The following is a 17,195-nucleotide window of genomic DNA, read 5'->3' on the forward strand; positions in this document are numbered from 1 at the left end:
ACCTGCCGGACTGGGACGCCCGCCTGGCAGGAAGCGGCCCCTACGGGCTCCCGAACCCCCGGGTAAGTTGTCCAGCTGCGCCAAATGTGCGCCCCCCGCCCTCGGAGGCCCGGGGTAGGAGTAGGGATGCGGGGAAATGTGGCTCGAGGCGCTCCTGAATTCCGCCTGGCCGGTCCGGCCCGTCTCTCTGCACCTCCGCCCTGCTCAGCCCCTCTCCAAACTGTACGGTCTAGAGTGTGAGTACCCCCGACCCCCGCTGCCAGTGGTCCAGCTCCCTCTCCATCCTTCCAGACCGGTCCACCCCTCGCACATTATTTGTACTGGTGTTTCCAGGTTGGGTCCCCCCTCTCCCCACTTCGCCGAGGTCTTCCTCCTTCCCACCCCCTAAGAGAGACCTTTGCCCTTCTTGACGTTCCGTCCGCCCCCGTCCAGGTGATCTGCGGCGTTGATTTTCATATCCTGCTTCGGCCCGGCCGCTGGGCTCGGGCAGGGACCGGTGAGGCGACCGAGCAGCGTGAGGGGGATCAGCCCAAGGATCGCCCCCAATGAGTGCCACCCACCTTCCCGAACTCCCCCGTGGGCAATTCTCCAGGAATCCCCGTGCCCTCTGATTCCTCCGGGTCCCAGCGTGAGAAAGCTCTCTCCAACACCCCTCAAGTTGCGTGGGGGCCCGAGCGAGGGAGAAGGGGACAAAGGGAGGCCTTGTCTCGGGAGATTCCTGGGAGAGCATGCAGGGATGGGGTGCGGCGTCGATGGGAGTGAGAGGAAGCTGGGAGGGGCGAGCCCTGCTGCCCTGTGGGCCCCCCCCCCCCAGTCCCCTAACCGTACTGTGGCCCACTGGAGCGGTGGCAAGTCACAAGGGAAGTATTTTGACCACAGTGAGTCAGAAATAGACCCAGTTGTGTGTTACTCAGTCAGATGCAACATCCTGGGGCTGTTCCTTGCAGTATTTTGGTGGTGGGAAGTGGAACCTACGGGGTTAGAGACCATCTCCTCCCCGTGGTGAGGTAATGAGCAGTGCCAAGGAGGAGAACTTTGCCCCTGGAATAAGATGCACCCCACACCCAGCGTCGCACTGAGTCCCTCGAGGGTGCTGGACACAGGGAGGCTTGGGGTGAGATGGGGCAGTACATGTGCCTAGCAGCTGGGGTTGCCGGTGTTAGACCTGTCCCTGTCTGTAGTGCACGGAAAGCTCTCTTCCTGGGCACCCTGCCCTCTTCACATCCGAGAAATTCCCCGTGCCCTGCTACTAGGGCCTCGAGAAGGCAGGGTAAGAATTCCTGTCCCCTGGGCCCCAGAGATGGAGCAGGGCTTGGAGATCCCTGAGCAAGAAGGCTGAGCTGGAGGCTCCCTGGCTTTCCGCATGCCCTCTGTGCCCAGGACTGCTGATTTTTCATTTCCAAATTTGGCAAATTTCACTTGGAGTGGAAGGGATAGCAGTTGTCTCTGGAGCAGCTGGCAGAGAGGAGTGGAGCCAATCAGGGCTGGACCTGGAGCTCCCTGGGGATACCAGACTTTCTCCTCCTCCCCTGCCTTTTCCCTTCCTCCTTTCTCCAGCCTCTTCCCTTCTCTTCCTTCTCTCCAGCAGCCACGTGCCCCTGCCCCTCCCTGGGAGCCTCAGAGGTCTCCATGGCCTCACCCACCTCCACCAACCCAGCGCATGCCCACTTTGAGAGCGTCCTGCAGGCCCAGCTGTGCCAGGATGTGCTGAGCAGCTTCCAGGGGCTATGCAGGGCCCTGGGGCTGGAGCCTGGTGGGGGGCTGCCCCAGTACCACAAGATGAAGGCCCAGCTCAACTACTGGAGTGCCAAGTCGCTGTGGGCCAAGCTGGACAAGAGAGCAAGCCAGCCTGTCTACCAGCAGGGCCGGGCCTGCACCAGCACCAAGGTGGGTACGCGGTGCCTGGGATGGGGCTTGGAGAGTCGGGGGAGTCAGAGGAGGGGCCAGATGCCATGCCAGTGCTGCCTTGTGTGTTCGCAGTGCCTGGTGGTGGGTGCCGGACCTTGTGGGCTGCGGGCTGCTGTGGAGCTGGCGATGCTTGGGGCCCGAGTGGTACTGGTGGAAAAGCGCACCAAGTTCTCTCGCCACAACGTGCTCCACCTCTGGCCCTTCACCATCCATGACCTTCGGGCACTCGGCGCCAAGAAGTTCTATGGGCGCTTCTGCACAGGCTCCCTGGACCACATCAGTGAGCACCGTGTGGTGGCCTGGAGGGGCGGGTGAGCCTGGGCCTAGAGACAGGCCAGTGGAGGGGGTCGGGGCCCGCTGCTGGGCTGGCCAAGAGGCAGGGTGGATAAGATTCACTTCAGCCAGGCGGCTTTCAGGACTCAGGGCCCTCACCTGTAAAATGGGCAGTTGGACTGAGTGATGTCTAAGACCTTCTCCGGCTCTGACCAGGTACACACTGGTGCTTGGGAAGGCTGGGGGGACCTGGGGTCCCTGTTCCTAATGTCCTCTCCCTTCCAGGCATCCGGCAACTTCAGCTGCTTTTGTTGAAAGTGGCATTACTGCTGGGGGTGGAAATTCACTGGGGTGTCACTTTCACTGGCCTTCAGCCCCCTCCCAGAAAGGGTAAGTACTTCTCTGCTCCTGAGGACCCCCAAGTATTTTTTTCCTTACCTACTTTCCATGGCTGTTGTGAAGGTGTAATTTGATAGACAGTGTGTCATTGCTTTCTAAACCATAAAGCCCTTTAAACGTTTATTTAATTATTTCACTGGATTGTCCTGGGAATACAGGGGCCCCTTCAGATTTCCACACCTTTGTGCCACTCACACCCTCTGCCCCAGGGAGTGGTTGGCGTGCCCAGCTCCAGCCCAGTCCCCCAGCCCAACTGGCCAACTATGAATTTGATGTCCTCATCTCTGCAGCTGGAGGTAAATTCGTCCCTGAAGGTGAGTGATCCCTTCCCTCGAAGAAGCCAACATCTTGAGCTCCTTGTGGGCCTTTCTAGGTTATTAACACCCGTTGTCCTCCTGCTACCACCCCCCTGTCCCCACCTCTAGGCTTCACAGTGCGGGAAATGCGCGGCAAACTGGCCATTGGCATCACGGCCAACTTTGTGAACAGGCGCACCGTGGAAGAGGCACAGGTGCCCGAGATCAGCGGCGTGGCCAGGATCTACAACCAGAGCTTCTTCCAGAGCCTGCTTAAAGCCACAGGTCAGGACCACCCTCACAGGGTTTGCCCTCCTCGTGCCTCACTGTGGCCTGCCTCCCACCTCTCCCTCTCAGACCTGTCCGCAGTCCAAGGAATCCCGTACTTTTCCATCTTTGTGGTCTTGGCAGCAAAGAACTTGAGGCCCCAGGGATTCAGCAGCCATAGCCCCACTCGGCCACCCAGCATGATGAGTCTTAGAAATCTCTCACAAAATGCGTGGGATTTTGCTTTGTGCTTCTTTACATATGCTTTAATATAAAAATGCTATATAGGGCTTCCCTGGTGGCGCAGTGGTTGAGAGTCCGCCTGCCGATGCAGGGGACACGGGTTCGTGCCCCGGTCCAGGAGGATCCCACATGCCGCGGAGCGGCTGGGCCCATGAGCCATGGCCGCTGAGCCTGCGTGTCCAGAGCCTGTGCTCCGCAACGGGAGAGGCCACAACAGTGAGAGGCCCGCGTACCGCAAAAAAAAAAAATGCTATATAACCTGCTGTATAAAAAACAAATAAAATAAAATTCAAAAATTAAAAAAACACAAACCAAAACAAAACAAAACGCTGTATATTCAAAATGAAAGTGGTACTTCCAGAAGATGCCCTATGCTTACTTTGGCTTCACACTGCCACACCCCCTGGAGTGTGCACATCCCGGTCGGAGAAGCCAGGCTGTCCTCTGCAAGCCTGTGGACTATGTGGTGCACATCTCCCAGCTGCCACCCCACCCAAGTTTCTCACTTTGCTCCACACCTTTTGGCCTCCTGGGCCTGGGACAGATGGTTCACTGTGCCACCAGAACTCACGGGCCCCCCTGTGTGTGTGGATAGAGGTGCCGCTGCAGGCTGAGCTGTGATCCCAGCTCTCAGAGGTCAAGCATGGCTGGGGTATTGGAGAGGTGACACATGATGAGGAGGCACATCCCTTGTACCATGCCCTGTCCCCACAGGCATTGATCTGGAGAACATCGTGTACTACAAGGATGACACCCACTACTTTGTGATGACAGCCAAGAAGCAGTGCCTGCTACGGCTGGGGGTGCTGCGTCAGGTGGGGCCTGGGCCCAGGCAGGGAGGGGCTGGGTGGTGGGCCCTGGGAGGTAGGGGCCAGGCCTGGACACAGCCTCTCCCTGGGTGTGGAGGGAGTCCATCCTCTCTGCGATGGCACTTCCTCCACCTCGATAAGCTCTTCTCCCCTGGGACTTACGTGGCAACCTGAATCATATTCTGGGCTAAACACCTTATACCAGCCACGGAACTACATAATGTAAGCTCCATGAGGGCAGGAGTTTTGTCCGTCTCTTGTTTACTGATGATTCCCAGTGCCTAGAATGGTGCCTGCTATGTAATAAGCACCCTGAAAGTATTTGCTGAATGCACTAGTTGAACACCTGCTATGTGATAGGTACTTTGTTGAGAGCTTTATGTTCATTTTCTCACCTAATCCACACGAGTACCTTGAGAAGTTAGGTATGTTATCTCTAAATGATGGGGAAACAGGCTCTGAGAAGTTCAGTGACTTGTCCAAAGCAGGTGTATGGTAACAGTAATGATACTGGGCCTTGGAGGCAGGGTGGGACCTGGGACCCCCAGCGAGCGGCAGGCTGAGAGTTGAGGACGGGGCTCGAGTGTGGGAGGCTGGACGTTCAAATTCTCCTCCCAGCTCAGCCTTCAACTGCTGTGTAGTCTGGGGAAGCCTGTTCCTGGGGCCTCAAGATGTGTACCTTTTACACCTAAGGGGATGTGATGGCCTAACTGACCCTGCTGGTTCTGATCTGTTGGCCACATAGGACTGGCCGGAGACCGACCGGCTGCTGAGCAGCGCCAATGTGGCGCCCGAGGCTTTGCAGCGCTTTGCTCGGGCAGCTGCCGACTTCGCCACCCACGGCAAGCTTGGGAAGCTGGAGTTTGCCCAGGATGCCCACGGGCGGCCCGACGTCTCTGCCTTTGACTTCACAAGCATGATGCGGGCAGAGAGCTCTGCTCGGGTGCAGGAGAAGCATGGCGCCCGCCTGCTGCTGGGGCTGGTTGGGGACTGCCTGGTGGAGGTGAGGGGTCAGTGTTCCCTGATTGGGGAGGGTCTCTCTGGACCCCTTGTGAGGAGGCACAGGGGTTCCCTGGCTGGGGGAGGAAGCAGCCTCGTGGGAAGGAGGGGGTATAAAAAGGTCTGCTGCTTGTAAGGAGGAGCAGAGGGTGGCTAGGTGTGTCAGGGCCCCCTCTGCTATGGCCCTGGGGTCATCTGGGCGTGAACACCCTTGTTGGACTCTCCCTGAGCTGTTTCCTGTCCTGCCCCTGCAGCCCTTCTGGCCCCTGGGCACTGGAGTGGCCCGGGGCTTCTTGGCAGCCTTTGACGCCGCCTGGATGGTGAAGCGCTGGGCAGAGGGCGCTGGGCCCCTAGAGGTGTTGGCAGAGAGGTGAGCCTGAGTTGGGGAGTTGGGGGGCGGGGTGGGGGCAGGGCTGGGTATAGGACAAGAGTCAGGAGTAGGGTCGGGGATGCTGGCTGAGTAGATGGGGGCATAGGGAAAAGAGAACGAAGGAAAGGCCTGGCACTTCTGGAGGGGTGGGTGCTGATGGTGCCCTCCCACTTGCGTCCAACCCCGCCCTCATCTCCCCAGAGAGAGCTTGTACCAGCTCCTGTCACAGACATCCCCAGAAAACATGCACCGCAATGTGGCCCAGTATGGGCTGGACCCAGCCTCCCGCTATCCCAACCTGAACCTCCGGGCCGTGACCCCCAGTCAGGTCAGAACCCCTGGCACCGCCCGCCAAGACTTCCCAGGTCAGCTCCCGCACCGCAGGTCAGGCCTTCCCTCCTGTGGTCTGCCCAGTCCCTGCCCTGTGGGTGAGTCCCACCCAGGCAGCCCCTCCCCCGTGGACTGGGGGGACGGGGCGGGTGTGTGTGGTCCGCCTGCCTGGAGACCTGAAAGGGGCTGCCTTAGGTACGAGACCTGTATGACGTGGAGGCTAAGGAGCCTGTGCGGAGAACGAGTGACAAGACAGACTCAGGAAAGCCGGCCACTGGTGAGCAGGCCTTCCTCCGGGGCCATGTCCACAACAGTTACCAAGCGGTGAGGCACAGGCACCAATGATCAGAGCGGTGGCAGGTGCTGGCGGCAGGGAGCAGGGTGCTGGAGCACTGCTGGGTGGTGGGGATGTTTGGGGCCTCCCGGGGAGTGCAGGGCAGTGGGGTGCTCAGCAGCAGCCACTTGCCAACTTGTGCGGCATGTTTCAGCACGTTAGCCCCTGTAATGCAGCAGCTGGATGGCGGCCGAGCTGCACTGTTCTCGGCTGTTCTGCCCCTTCCCGCCTTGCAGACCCCAAACCTGCCTCTCCTTTTAGTCTCTGGGCCTCCCTTGCCCCTCAGCTCATAGCCTGCTGCCCTCTCTGTGGCCAGCAGTGGTTTCACTCTATTCATTCCCCTACTTTATTGCCAGAAAGATTTTTTCAAATGAGAAAACTGGGATGAAGGAGGTGCTGCTGACAGTGAGTGTTAGGCTGGTGCCCAGTAGGCGTGGGTCCCTGCTTCCCCCTCCCATATAGACCCCGCACCCATTAGCTGGGCTCTCTCTGCGGGCCCCGGTGCCTTCAGTACAGCGCAGCTTCCTCTCCCAGGGTCGGTGGCCACCCAGGAGGAGCTTCTACACTGGTGCCAGGAGCAGACGGCTGGGTACCCAGGGGTCCATGTCACCGACCTGTCTTCCTCCTGGGCGGATGGGCTGGCCCTGTGTGCCCTCGTGCACCGGCTGCAGCCCGCCCTGCTGTGAGTCAGATATTGGGCTTGGGGGTCCCTGATAGCCCCTCCCTCTCCAGGCAGTATGGAATGGTGGGCGATCACTGTGTAGGAGTTAGCACACCCAGCTGCGTCCCAGGCCACCCCTTGCTAATAATCCTGCTCTAGTCACTTCGCTTCCCTAGAGATAGATTTCCCGCCTGACTCTGCCTGCCCATGAGAATCAAATGCATTCAATACGGAGAGCTTTGTGAGTGGTAGAAGCCCCCCAAGGCCAGATGCTGTTGTCATGGGGGCGGGCGGGTATGTAGCACAGAGAATAAAAACCCTTTATGCCCTCTCTTCCCTTTCCCGATGTCCCTCCCCTCCTGCTCTCTCCCCCTTCCATGGGGCAAGTTCTGGTCTCCCACTGGCCTTTCTCCCTGATGCCCCACAGGGAACCCTCAGAGCTGCAGGGAGTCGGGGCTCTGGAAGCGACTTCTTGGGCGCTGAAGATGGCAGAGCATGAGCTGGGCATCACGCCCGTGTTGTCCGCACAGGCAATGGTGGCAGGGAATGACCCACTGGGCCTCATTGCCTACCTCAGCCACTTCCATAGTGCCTTCAAGAGCACACCTCACAACCCAGGTGACCCGGAGGCGGGTAGGATGGGGCGGGGTGAAGCGGGGGGGGGGGGGGGAGAGAGAGAGAGAGAGCGCGTGCGTGTGTGTGCGTGCGTGCGTGCGCGCGCGCGCCCACCCTCTAAGGGACAGCCTGGGAGAGGTATCCTTTATCCTTCTGGGCTGGCACATAGCTGTCTGTTCTGGGGGTACAGTATCGGTCCCCTGTCTACCCTGATTCTCCCAGCAGGCCCGGTCGGCCAAGGCTCCCCGGGCACTGCCAGCGCTGTACTGTTCCTTGGCAAACTGCAGAGGACCCTGCAACGGACTCGGGCCCAGGTGGGGAGTTTGGGTGGGGTTGGCCTGGGCAGTGGGTTCCTTGTGGGGATCCCTGGGGTGATGAGGAGGATGTTCAGAATGGGGGAAGGGGAAAACGGGGGGCTCAGAACGTAGGACTTCTTGCAGGGAAACGGGGAGGATGCTGGTGGCAAGAAGCCTCGTGTGGAGGTAAATGCACGCAGGGGCCGGAGAGTCCCTTCCCTGAGGTACTCTTTCCCATATCCTGTCCCCCCAGGCCTCGCTCGCCACCCCAGCTCCTTGTAACCACCCCCATCCAGTCTCGCTTCCTAGTCTCACTCCCTTTCCCTTCCAGTCCTTTCTATTCATCTGTACACATGGACTCCCCAGCTGATCCTGCCCCTCTACCTCTGGGCCTGAGCACTTACCTTTTTAGGTAGAGGCTGAGACCCCAAGTACTGAGGAGCCACCTGTCCCAGAGCCTGATGTACCAGTGACACCCCCATCCCAGTACCAGGAGGTGAGAACAGGGGCCCTGTCTGCAGGCAGAGGCCTTGGAAGGGCAGGGAGGGGAAGGGAAAAACTTGGCAGCTGCCTTGGACTCCAGCTGACCTGCGGCCTGGGGGGTTGGTGCAGGCCAGTGCCGAGGATCTGTGTGCACTGTGTGGGGAACACCTCTATATCCTGGAACGCCTCTGTGCCAATGGCCGTTTCTTCCACCGGAGCTGCTTCCGTTGCCATATCTGTGAGGCCACATTATGGCCAAGTGGCTACGGGCAGCACCCAGGAGATGGTGAGTGGGCCTGGGAGGCATTCAGAGGGACTCCGGGTCTGGCCCTGCTTGGGGGGGCCAGGAGCTTGAAGGTGGAGGGGAACCGGGGTGCTGGGCATGAGGTAGAAACAGGCTGAAGATGACACTTTCTTCTCCTGAGCTCCGTCTCCTCTGTCCCCTCCGAAGCCCCAAATGTGGGGTTCTGAGAAGCCAGGAGGCTGGTAGAAATTTATCAGCCAATGCAGAGGCCTGTCACCCCCACCTTCCCTGATAAACTGAACATCTGGTCACCGGGCTGCCTACATCTGATGGCTCCTCCCCTCTCCCGCCTTCCCAGGACATTTTTACTGCCTCCAGCACCTGCCCCAGCCAGGCCACAAAGAGGATAGCAGCGACAGAGGCCCCGAGAGTCAGGTAAAAGCTGTGGAAGTGGGGGCTGGGAAAGAGGAAAGGGCTCTCTAAGCCCGAGACCTTGCCGGGGGTAACTGAATGTTTTCCACTAGAGTGTAAACTGCATGTTGGCAGGGACCTCTGTCCTGTCTTACTTGTTGATGAATCCCAAGTATCTAGAACACTGCCTGACACTGTTCAGTAGATGGCATAAGTGAATGAACGCCAGGGCCCACATCTGTCTCAAGGGGCTGCCTCAGCCCACACTGGGCAGGTCACTGACCAGAGCATGTGGTGGCTCTTCTAGGACCTTCCCACACACAGTGAGAGTAACATGCCATCACGCCCCTCGATTCCCGTGGTCCCCCAGGAGGGGACCAGTCCTGTCCCAAGCCAGCCCCCCCGTCGGCTGATACGCCTCTCCAGCCCAGAACGCCAGCGGTTATCCTCCCTTCATCTCACCCCTGACCCGGAAATGGAGCCTCCACCCAAGCCCCCCCGAAGCTGCTCCGTCTTGGCCCGCCAGGCCCTAGAGGGAAGCTTTGTGCGCTGGGGAATGCCAGTCCAGAGCCCTCAAGGTAGCTGCTGGCCCAGGGTGGGGATGGGAGGGTGGTATTCGGATTCTTGGACAGGGATGTGGGGAATGGGGAGGGAGGTCCTGCAGATCTCAGCCCATGTCCACTTCTCTGCACAGTTCTTGTGGCCGTGGAGAAGGAGGAAGAAGCGAGTCCCTGCTCCAGTGACGAGGAAGCAGAGGAAGACGTGCCGTTGGACTCACACACGGAACATGTGAGTGGGAGGAACCTGGCCACCTATTCTGCCCAAGCCAGCACGCATCCACTAAACATACCCCGGCCCCTGCCCGGGAGAAACCCACAGGGCCCAGCCTCTTCTGAGCCCAGATGTCTCTGAATGTCTTCTCACCCAGTCTGACTCTTTCATGTCTCTAGGCCTCCACCTTTTCTATCAGAACTTATCCCACTTCCAGCCCAGGGTCTTTCTGGTCCCTTTCAAATGGAGCTTTCCCAACCCCTATCCACCTGACCCTGTCATAGGTTCTGCAGAACTTGGCTAAGAACTCAGGCACGATGAACAGTTACCCAACGTGGCGTCGGACTCTGCTGCGCCGTGCTAAGGAAGAGGAGATGAAGCGGTTCTGCAAGGCTCAGGTGCAGCCTAGGGGTTCCCGGAGGTTCTAATGGGATAAGAGTTCTGAAACTGGGTATCAGAGCTCCTCCGGGACTCTGTTCTTGAGCAATCCGCAGACTCCTGGGCCTTCTGTCTTGTACTCAGGCCATCCAACGGCGACAAAATGAGATCGAGGCCGCCCTGAGGGAGCTGGAGGCCAAGGGCACGGAGCTGGAGCTGGCTTTGAGGAGCCGGAGCAGTGAGTGAAGACGGGGAGGATAAGCGAGCCTAGGACACCTCTGCCTCCTGGCCCTGTGTTCCCCCCCCCAGCACCCCCAGACTACCCAGGCTGTGGCCCACAGCAGGTTCTGCTCCTCATGCCGTGATTCCTGTGACCCTGCTCAGAGGCCTGACTGGCCCCTCTTCTTCCTTCTTGTCAGATTCCCCTGAACAGCAAAAGGCACTATGGCTAGAACAGTTGCTACAGCTTGTTCAGAAGAAAAACAGCCTGGTGGCCGAGGAGGCTGAGCTCATGATCACGTAAGGGGTGTCGGAGTTGGGATGGAGGGGGCAATGGCGTGTGAGCCAGGCCCCACAGCCAGGTCTTCGGTCACCCTAGACACCTGTGCCTTTTCTATCCCTGCCCCCCACAGGGTGCAGGAGCTGAACTTGGAGGAGAAACAGTGGCAGCTGGACCAAGAACTGCGAACCTACATGAACCGGGAAGGTAGGTGGGATGTGGGGAGAGGCTGGTATTTGCACAAGCCTCGTGATCTCAGATACTGCCCAGGCAACAGTCCTCTAGTCTGAGCACCTCTGAGGCTGAACTGCCTTCTGAATTGCTTCTTGAACTGGAGGAAGCCAGAGGATGGGGCTCCAGGCCCACATTCCGCGCCTTCAGTTCAATCACAGCCGCACAATTGGGCTTTTACACAAGATTCCTTTAAAAGTGGTGTTGCTGCTAAACAATGCTAGAAAACTGTCAGTGTTGATAAACCAAATTCAGAGTGGGAAACAGCTGGGGTTGTAGAAGTCACACAGGCCGGGATTAGGTTGTGCCTCTCCTGCCGCCCTCCCCGTTCTCTGTTCTCTAAGTAAATTCACTTCCTCCCTTCAGAAACCCTGAAGACAGCTGCTGACCGGCAGGCTGAAGACCAGGTCCTGAGGAAGCTAGTGGACGTGGTGAACCAGCGAGATGCCCTCATCCGCTTCCAGGAGGAACGCAGGCTCAGCGAGCTGGCTTCGGGGCCAGGGCCCCAGGGCTAGAAGAGGGTAGGCTGCCTGTCTTCTTCTCTGCAAGGAAGACTGCCTCACCCCAGGACAGTGCCACCCTGTTCATCGGGGCTGCCTGGGAGAGGCCTCGCTGTTTACAATAAAAAAGCTTCTGCTGTAAACAGGACTTTGGCTGCCTACAGGGGGGGAGGTGGGGGAGTGTGCAGGGAGGGCCGCTGTGTAGGAGCCTGAAGGTCTACACTGTGACAATCACACCGACCCTTGGCCCCAATCACTGCCTCTACAGGGAAAAAGGCAGCGCGCGCCACCGAAGTGTCAGGCTTTATTGTTCCTCTGCTCTGTCCCCCTCCTGCTGCCCCAGGAGCAGGGTTGGCTGGGACTCCGGGCCCAGGTCCTGGGCCTCCCTTGCCCTTCCCAGCACATGCTGGAGCTCGGCTCGGGCCCGACACAAGCCCTTGGCCTCCTGCACGTGGAAGAGATAGAATGCACCCGCCCCCAGCACCAGTCCTACGCTGGGGGTCCAGAGCAGTACAGCAACTTCCCTGATCTCTCCTCCAGCCGCCAGGGCACACAGCAATGCCAGGAGAAGCAGCCCTAGACCAATCACGTAGCCAGCGATGGTGGCCCACCAGCGACCTTGAGCCATGCCCTGGTCCAGTTCTGTCCAGGCCTCCCTTAGCACACTGATCAGCGGAGACCTCTCTGCTGGCCCTAGAACAAAGCGGGGCAGTGGGGAGGGAGAGTGAGGGTCTGAGGGAGGGACGGGGCTGCCCTCTGGGGAAGGGCCAAGGAAAAGGATGGGGCTGACTTACCATGGATAGGGCTGGGGTTGTGCTGCGGGGGGCTGTGTCTCACACATAGAGTAGCCATCAGCGCCTCATGATCGGAGAGGGGGCTGCCGCTGTGAGGCTCGTGGCCTGTAGTAGTTCTGAGTGTCTTACAGGAGATGTATAGCCCAGACACCGCCTAGAAAAAGAGCCAGAGAGAAATTTCTGAGAGTGCCTTTCCCAGAGAACCAGTTCCTGGCTATCCCATTCTCCAGCCGCCACTGATAAAAAAGACTAGACTAGTTGGACAAAGAATCAGCATAGGCTGATGAGCCATGAAGAGAGACAGAGGGTGAAGGCACGTTGCAGGGAGAGGCCTGACCTTATAAAGCACATAGTCGATGCGGATACCCAAGGGGAACTGCTCTAGCTCCTGCCGGTTGACGTAGCAGTTCTCCGGTACCATCGTACAGCCTTCTTCAGGGCCCTAGGTGAATAGTGGGCTTGAATGAGGATGCACGGGGAAGGAGGAGGGAGAGAGGCTGAGGGTGTAGGTGGGGAAATAATCAGGCAAGTCCTCACCTTGAAGTCCTGAGTCTCCAGATAGGCATCATGCAGTCCCGTCCACTCCTTCAGCAGGCGGCAGCCCAGGTCCTTTGGGTGCAAGTTGAGGTCCCCACACAATAGAACCACATCAGCTTTCTTGGACGTGTGGCTGGGGGAACCAAGATGGTGAGGCAGGAACTCTTCCCTCATCAGCTCTGCCCTGAAAGTGGGGCCTTAGCCACCCCTCGGTTCCTGGACCCCATCCCACTTCCCCTGTCAAGCCCAGGCTCACACACTGGATGAACTGGGCCAGTTCCCAAGCTTGGGCCACACGATGTGCTAGGTAGATGTCCTTCTGTCGGTTGTACTCGGCATGGAGCTGAGCAAGATAGAGGAGATAATTGCAGATTAGACCGAGAGTCCCAAGGGCAGGAGTAAATCAAGCTTGCATGTGTCACTTGGCACGCTGCTTGGTAAAATATGTGTGAACCTTGCCTACTGGCCTTAGGAGATCCTGCTGCCATGCCTCACCCCAAGGCAGCCTGGCTAGAGGATGAGTCCCATCTCTCCCTCCCAGGACCAGGCCGCCTGTCCCAGCCTTAGGCACTGCTGGCCTCACTCACATGGGTCACGTAGGCGTTGAGCACCAATCCACCCAGACGGAGCACCAGCAGCCCCACGGCCTTCCCACAGAACCAGTCACCGTGGTGGATCTGTAGGCAGGAGGGGGCGGGAACTCAGGGCACTGCTACCCTCTTTCTGCCCATCCCCTGCAGCCCTAGGAAGGCCACCTCGTTTACCATGTGTTAGCAGGCAGTGGGGTTAGCAGCTCACCATGTAGGGGTAGCCATTGAGGGTGAAGACGTGCTGGGTGAATTCCTGGATTGGGTGTTTGGAGAAGACACAGAGACCACTGCCAATGATGCCACTGAAAAGCCAAGTCCTAGTCAAGAGCCACAAAAGCAGGGAGAGAAATACCCAACCCCCTTCCCCTCCCTCGTCTCCCAGCTCTTATCAGCTACTTTTTTCTCCCTCTGCTGCTGGTACCACCCCAGATCGAAGCTCAAAGCGACGGCGTTTACGTGGGCTGACAGGATGGCCTGATGATAAATCTGATGAGCTAAGGAGCTACATCTTCCTCATTCCACCTTCTCCCGCTCCCACACCCATAGGAGAGGACGCTGGGGCAGAGGGAGGCGGGCGCAGGAAGCACGGGGAAGGGCTGGCAGGGCCAAGGGCCTCCAGCTCCGAGACCAGGCTTCGGGGCCAGTGGGCTTCTCACCTCCTGAAGTAGTGTGCTGCTGGGTAGGCGGGCAGCAGCTTCTGCCTCAGGTACTGGAAGTCCTGCTCGCTCCACACCTGAGAGGAGGGGTGACGATACCTGCCGGCCCTTCTCCCAGGGCGGGAGCCCCCGCCCGCGCCCCAGCCGCCCCCGCTCCCGCCGGGCTCCCACACCAGCTCCGCGCGGCCCCACCTCCTCCAGGAGAGCTAGGTCGAAGCTCTCCCTGTGCAGAAAGTCTCCCAGGCGCTTCACACGGTCGGCCCGGTGCTTGCTCAGGTAGGGAATGCCCCTGAGGACGAAAAGCGCAGGGGAGGTGACGGCTGGGGCGCTCGGGGCAGCAACGGAGCTGGGGCCAGGTGCGGGCCCCGGAGGTAGGGGTTGCCCCGCACCCCGAGGGTGTAGGGCAGGGGAGCGCCGTGGCCTGGCTGTAAGAAAGGCCTCCTGCCTCTGGCGAGCGGAACGGCGGCCCCAGACCCGGGTCGGCGGGCGCACTCACCAGCAGTTGAGGTTAAAGACCCTCAGTCGCACGGAGAAGTTCGGCTTCATGGCGGGGACGCTCGGCGGCGCGGGACGGCTCGGCCTCCGCAGCGACGGCCGCGTTGGGGACAGCGGCGGGCGGGCGGCCTTCCCCGCGGGGCACCGCGCACAGGTGGTCGCCCTGCTCCCGCTCTCCCGGGAAGTCCGCGGCCCCGAAATGCACGCGCCCGGGGACTGACTCCCGTTACCCGGGCAACCGGCCGGCTGACCCCAATCTGGCTGCGCGGCAACCCGGAAAGGTGATCTGCGGTGAAATCAGGCGCTGACTGGAGACGACTACGGCGCTGGAGGACCCGGGGCTTGGGGTCCCAGAGGAGGTCCGGGGTGGGGGGCAGCGGCGGCGAACCACGCTGACGCACGCGAGGCGTGGGGTCCCCGTTCCTTTCTCCGAAGCTCTTCGCTGGTGGGGGCCGCCCACGCGCGCTCTCCAGCCTCTCGGCCGCCTCCACAGCAACAGGCACAAAGTTGAGGAAAGGCCGGACCTTCGCCGACCGCCCCGCCCCCGGCCCCCTCCTTCCGGCGAGCGGTGGGGGCGGGGCCGCGAGGTTGCCCTGGCGACGCGCTATGTTTTTGACCCGAGGAGTCCCCGCGCGCAGCCATGGCGAGCGGCTCGCAGACGCCGCCCGAGCAGCAGCTGCAGGTGAAGGTAGTGGGGCTCTTCAAAAGCTCCAGCTTTCAAATTGCGAAGAGCGCCGCTAAGGTAACCGCCAAGAAACCACAAGGGCGGGAAGGCCCGTCCCGCTTCCGGGTCGTGCGCCTCCTGGTGGCGGGGGTCGAGGTTCAGGGAGGGGATGTCCCGGCCAGGGTGGGCTGTCTCTGGATGGATCTCTGCGTGCAGACGGCGAGGGCCGGTCCAGGCGGGAGTTACACTTCGAGAAGGGAGGGCTACCTTTAAAGGGAAATCCGAGCGAAGGAATCGTTCACAACCTTTTTGGGAATAAAGGTGATTCCTACCTCTACATTAACACACATTTTATCCCACGTTAATTTTTTTTTTTTTTTTTTTGCGGCACGCGGGCCTTCCCACGTTAATTTTAAAACTTTGTGAAAAAAATGTTACCATATAACTAGTTGATTTTTTTTACAAACTCCTTTCCCAAGTGATATTTGAAAACTATTCATTCGGGAAGGGTTTTTGTTGTTGTTTTTCTTTAAAGTTTCTATAGCAGTCACTGCATTCCAATCGAATTACGTGCTTATGGGATTTCCTGACAAATGACCCACACGTGCTCTGGAGAATACAGACATTTCTTTGTAAACATGAAGAACAATGTAAAATGAAAAACACTTTAAGTAACTGGAAGAATTAGGCCAGGTCAGTAATGCCGCAGCATTCCTACACCCCGAATGCAGGAGAAATGTAGAAGTGTATAAAATGTTGAAATGTAAAATTCAGCACTTCTTTGGGGTTTGCTCCAGAAATGCTGTTGTAAGATTATGCCAAGCTTCTCTCCTTCGAAACCCCACTAGACTCCAGGACAATGCCTTATTCATGTCTGTATCTCCCAAAGTAACCAGCTGGATACTTGACACAAAATGTTCCCAAATAGAATTAATCTTAAGAAATTCCTAACTTCTTACCTGCTCCAAGTCTACAGAGTTACAGTCTGAAATTAAATCAAGTCAGGAAATAGTGACTAATTTGTGAAAAAGGTAAAGTTTACATCAAGATGAAGAGAACAAGTGATAAGAAGTCTGTGAAAATGATACATGGATCATTAACAGAAGCAGAAATATGGACTGTGTTAGCTGGGCTGATAGGATCAGCAAAGTTATATGGCTCAAATTGTATTTAATAAGTGTGAGGGATTTTTTTCCTCTTGTTTTTCTTAGCTCCTTTTCTGAAGGCACATGTTTTCTCCACACTGTAGAGAAGATGTTGGCAAATTTTTTTTCTGTAAAGTCCACATATAAAATTATTAGGCCTTTGGAACCATAGGTTCTCAGTCATGACTACTCAACTCCGTCCTTGTGCAAAAGCAGCCACAGACAGTATGTAAATGAATGGTGGTTTTCCAATAAAACTTTTATTATGGACACTGAAATTGGACTTGCATATAATTTCACAGGACATGAAATGATTCTTCTTGTGATTCTTTTTCAACTGTTTAAAAATCTAAAAATTATTCTTAGTTCTCAAGTCTTACCAAAACAGGCAGCGGTCCAGCTTTGGCCTGCTGGCCACAGTCTGCCAACCCCTGTTGCAGAGGACACTAAGTCAAGCAAACAAGGTCTTTATTATATTAATAATGTTAATTTTCACTTTCTTAAGTTTTGCCTACTGTAGCTCTATTTGAATATGAAAATATATGAATGTAACTTCAGTTAGTTCTATGTTAATAAAGGATCCTTGAATATATTTCCAACATGATCACTTGTGAGCAATCCCTGATGCCTAATTAACTGAAAGATTTAGATTTATAAAGAGTATTACATAATGTAGTCCATTCTGGAACAAATTATGAAGAAAGCATGATTAAGTATGCTTAATTTGAAAACTATTGGGCTTATTAGTTATTCCAGATGGTCCCTCAGAAACAGCAGTCATCCTGCATGACTACCTCAGACAGAGCACAGATGCTGGAATCGAGAAAAATGACAAATCAGCTGTTGGTTGGGTAGAGCAGACTAAGAAGGAAATGGCCAGATTGCTGTTGCCCTCTTCTGCTACCCCTGGTCCCAAGGCAGGGTACACTCACATCCTGGCTTTCTCCCCCTTGGACTATCCACCCTGGATGAAGCACGCCAAGTCAGTGTCCCCTTA

General features: G+C 57.5%; 3 protein-coding genes and 1 long non-coding RNA gene across 8 annotated transcripts in view; 2 read left to right on the forward strand and 2 right to left on the reverse strand.

Moving 5' to 3' along the window:
* Positions 1–440: 440 nt before the first annotated feature.
* MICAL1 (microtubule associated monooxygenase, calponin and LIM domain containing 1) lies at positions 441–11,460 on the forward strand. 4 transcript variants are annotated; one of them, XM_082634131.1, is made up of 25 exons: positions 441–496; positions 1,586–1,887; positions 1,981–2,188; positions 2,467–2,571; positions 2,790–2,894; positions 3,006–3,161; positions 4,101–4,201; positions 4,941–5,198; positions 5,449–5,564; positions 5,766–5,892; positions 6,090–6,171; positions 6,763–6,910; positions 7,317–7,522; positions 7,727–7,818; positions 7,945–7,986; positions 8,213–8,296; positions 8,413–8,569; positions 8,886–8,962; positions 9,246–9,516; positions 9,633–9,727; positions 9,994–10,107; positions 10,232–10,325; positions 10,507–10,606; positions 10,720–10,793; positions 11,184–11,460. In XM_082634131.1, the coding sequence occupies exons 2-25, from the start codon at positions 1,630–1,632 to the stop codon at positions 11,330–11,332; spliced, it is 3,219 nt and encodes a 1,072-aa protein (XP_082490257.1). In that variant the 5' UTR covers positions 441–496; positions 1,586–1,629; the 3' UTR covers positions 11,333–11,460. The 4 variants fall into 4 exon arrangements, with proteins under 4 accessions (XP_082490257.1, XP_082490258.1, XP_082490259.1 ...); XM_082634132.1 differs by having other exon boundaries at positions 478–496; positions 1,589–1,887; XM_082634133.1 differs by lacking the exon at positions 441–496 and having other exon boundaries at positions 1,572–1,887; positions 7,317–7,507; positions 7,730–7,818.
* Positions 11,461–11,601: 141 nt separating this feature from the next.
* Positions 11,602–14,900, reverse strand: SMPD2 (sphingomyelin phosphodiesterase 2). Its single transcript, XM_082634140.1, has 10 exons — positions 14,391–14,900; positions 14,087–14,183; positions 13,895–13,971; positions 13,447–13,540; positions 13,236–13,325; positions 12,909–12,991; positions 12,649–12,781; positions 12,449–12,553; positions 12,112–12,265; positions 11,602–12,010 (listed from the first exon to the last, which is right to left on the reverse strand). The coding sequence occupies exons 1-10, from the start codon at positions 14,438–14,440 to the stop codon at positions 11,622–11,624; spliced, it is 1,272 nt and encodes a 423-aa protein (XP_082490266.1). The 5' UTR covers positions 14,441–14,900; the 3' UTR covers positions 11,602–11,621.
* A 112-nt stretch (positions 14,901–15,012) lies between these two features.
* PPIL6 (peptidylprolyl isomerase like 6) overlaps positions 15,013–17,195 on the forward strand; it is a 34,619-nt gene continuing 32,436 nt past the window's right edge. For both annotated transcript variants that reach the window (XM_082634141.1, XM_082634142.1), the window contains exon 1: positions 15,013–15,131. In XM_082634141.1, coding sequence (XP_082490267.1) covers positions 15,030–15,131 — 102 coding nt within the window. In that variant the 5' untranslated portion in view covers positions 15,013–15,029. The remainder of the gene's footprint in view (positions 15,132–17,195) is intronic.
* Positions 15,202–17,195, reverse strand: part of LOC309811429 — a 40,769-nt gene continuing 38,775 nt past the window's right edge. The window contains exon 3 of the long non-coding RNA XR_014295165.1: positions 15,202–15,320. This is a non-coding gene — a long non-coding RNA (uncharacterized lncRNA). The remainder of the gene's footprint in view (positions 15,321–17,195) is intronic.

Source organism: Mesoplodon mirus (assembly GCF_964341445.2).
Source record: "Mesoplodon mirus genome assembly, chromosome: 10".
In the NCBI taxonomy this organism is placed as follows: Eukaryota; Metazoa; Chordata; class Mammalia; order Artiodactyla; family Ziphiidae; genus Mesoplodon; species Mesoplodon mirus.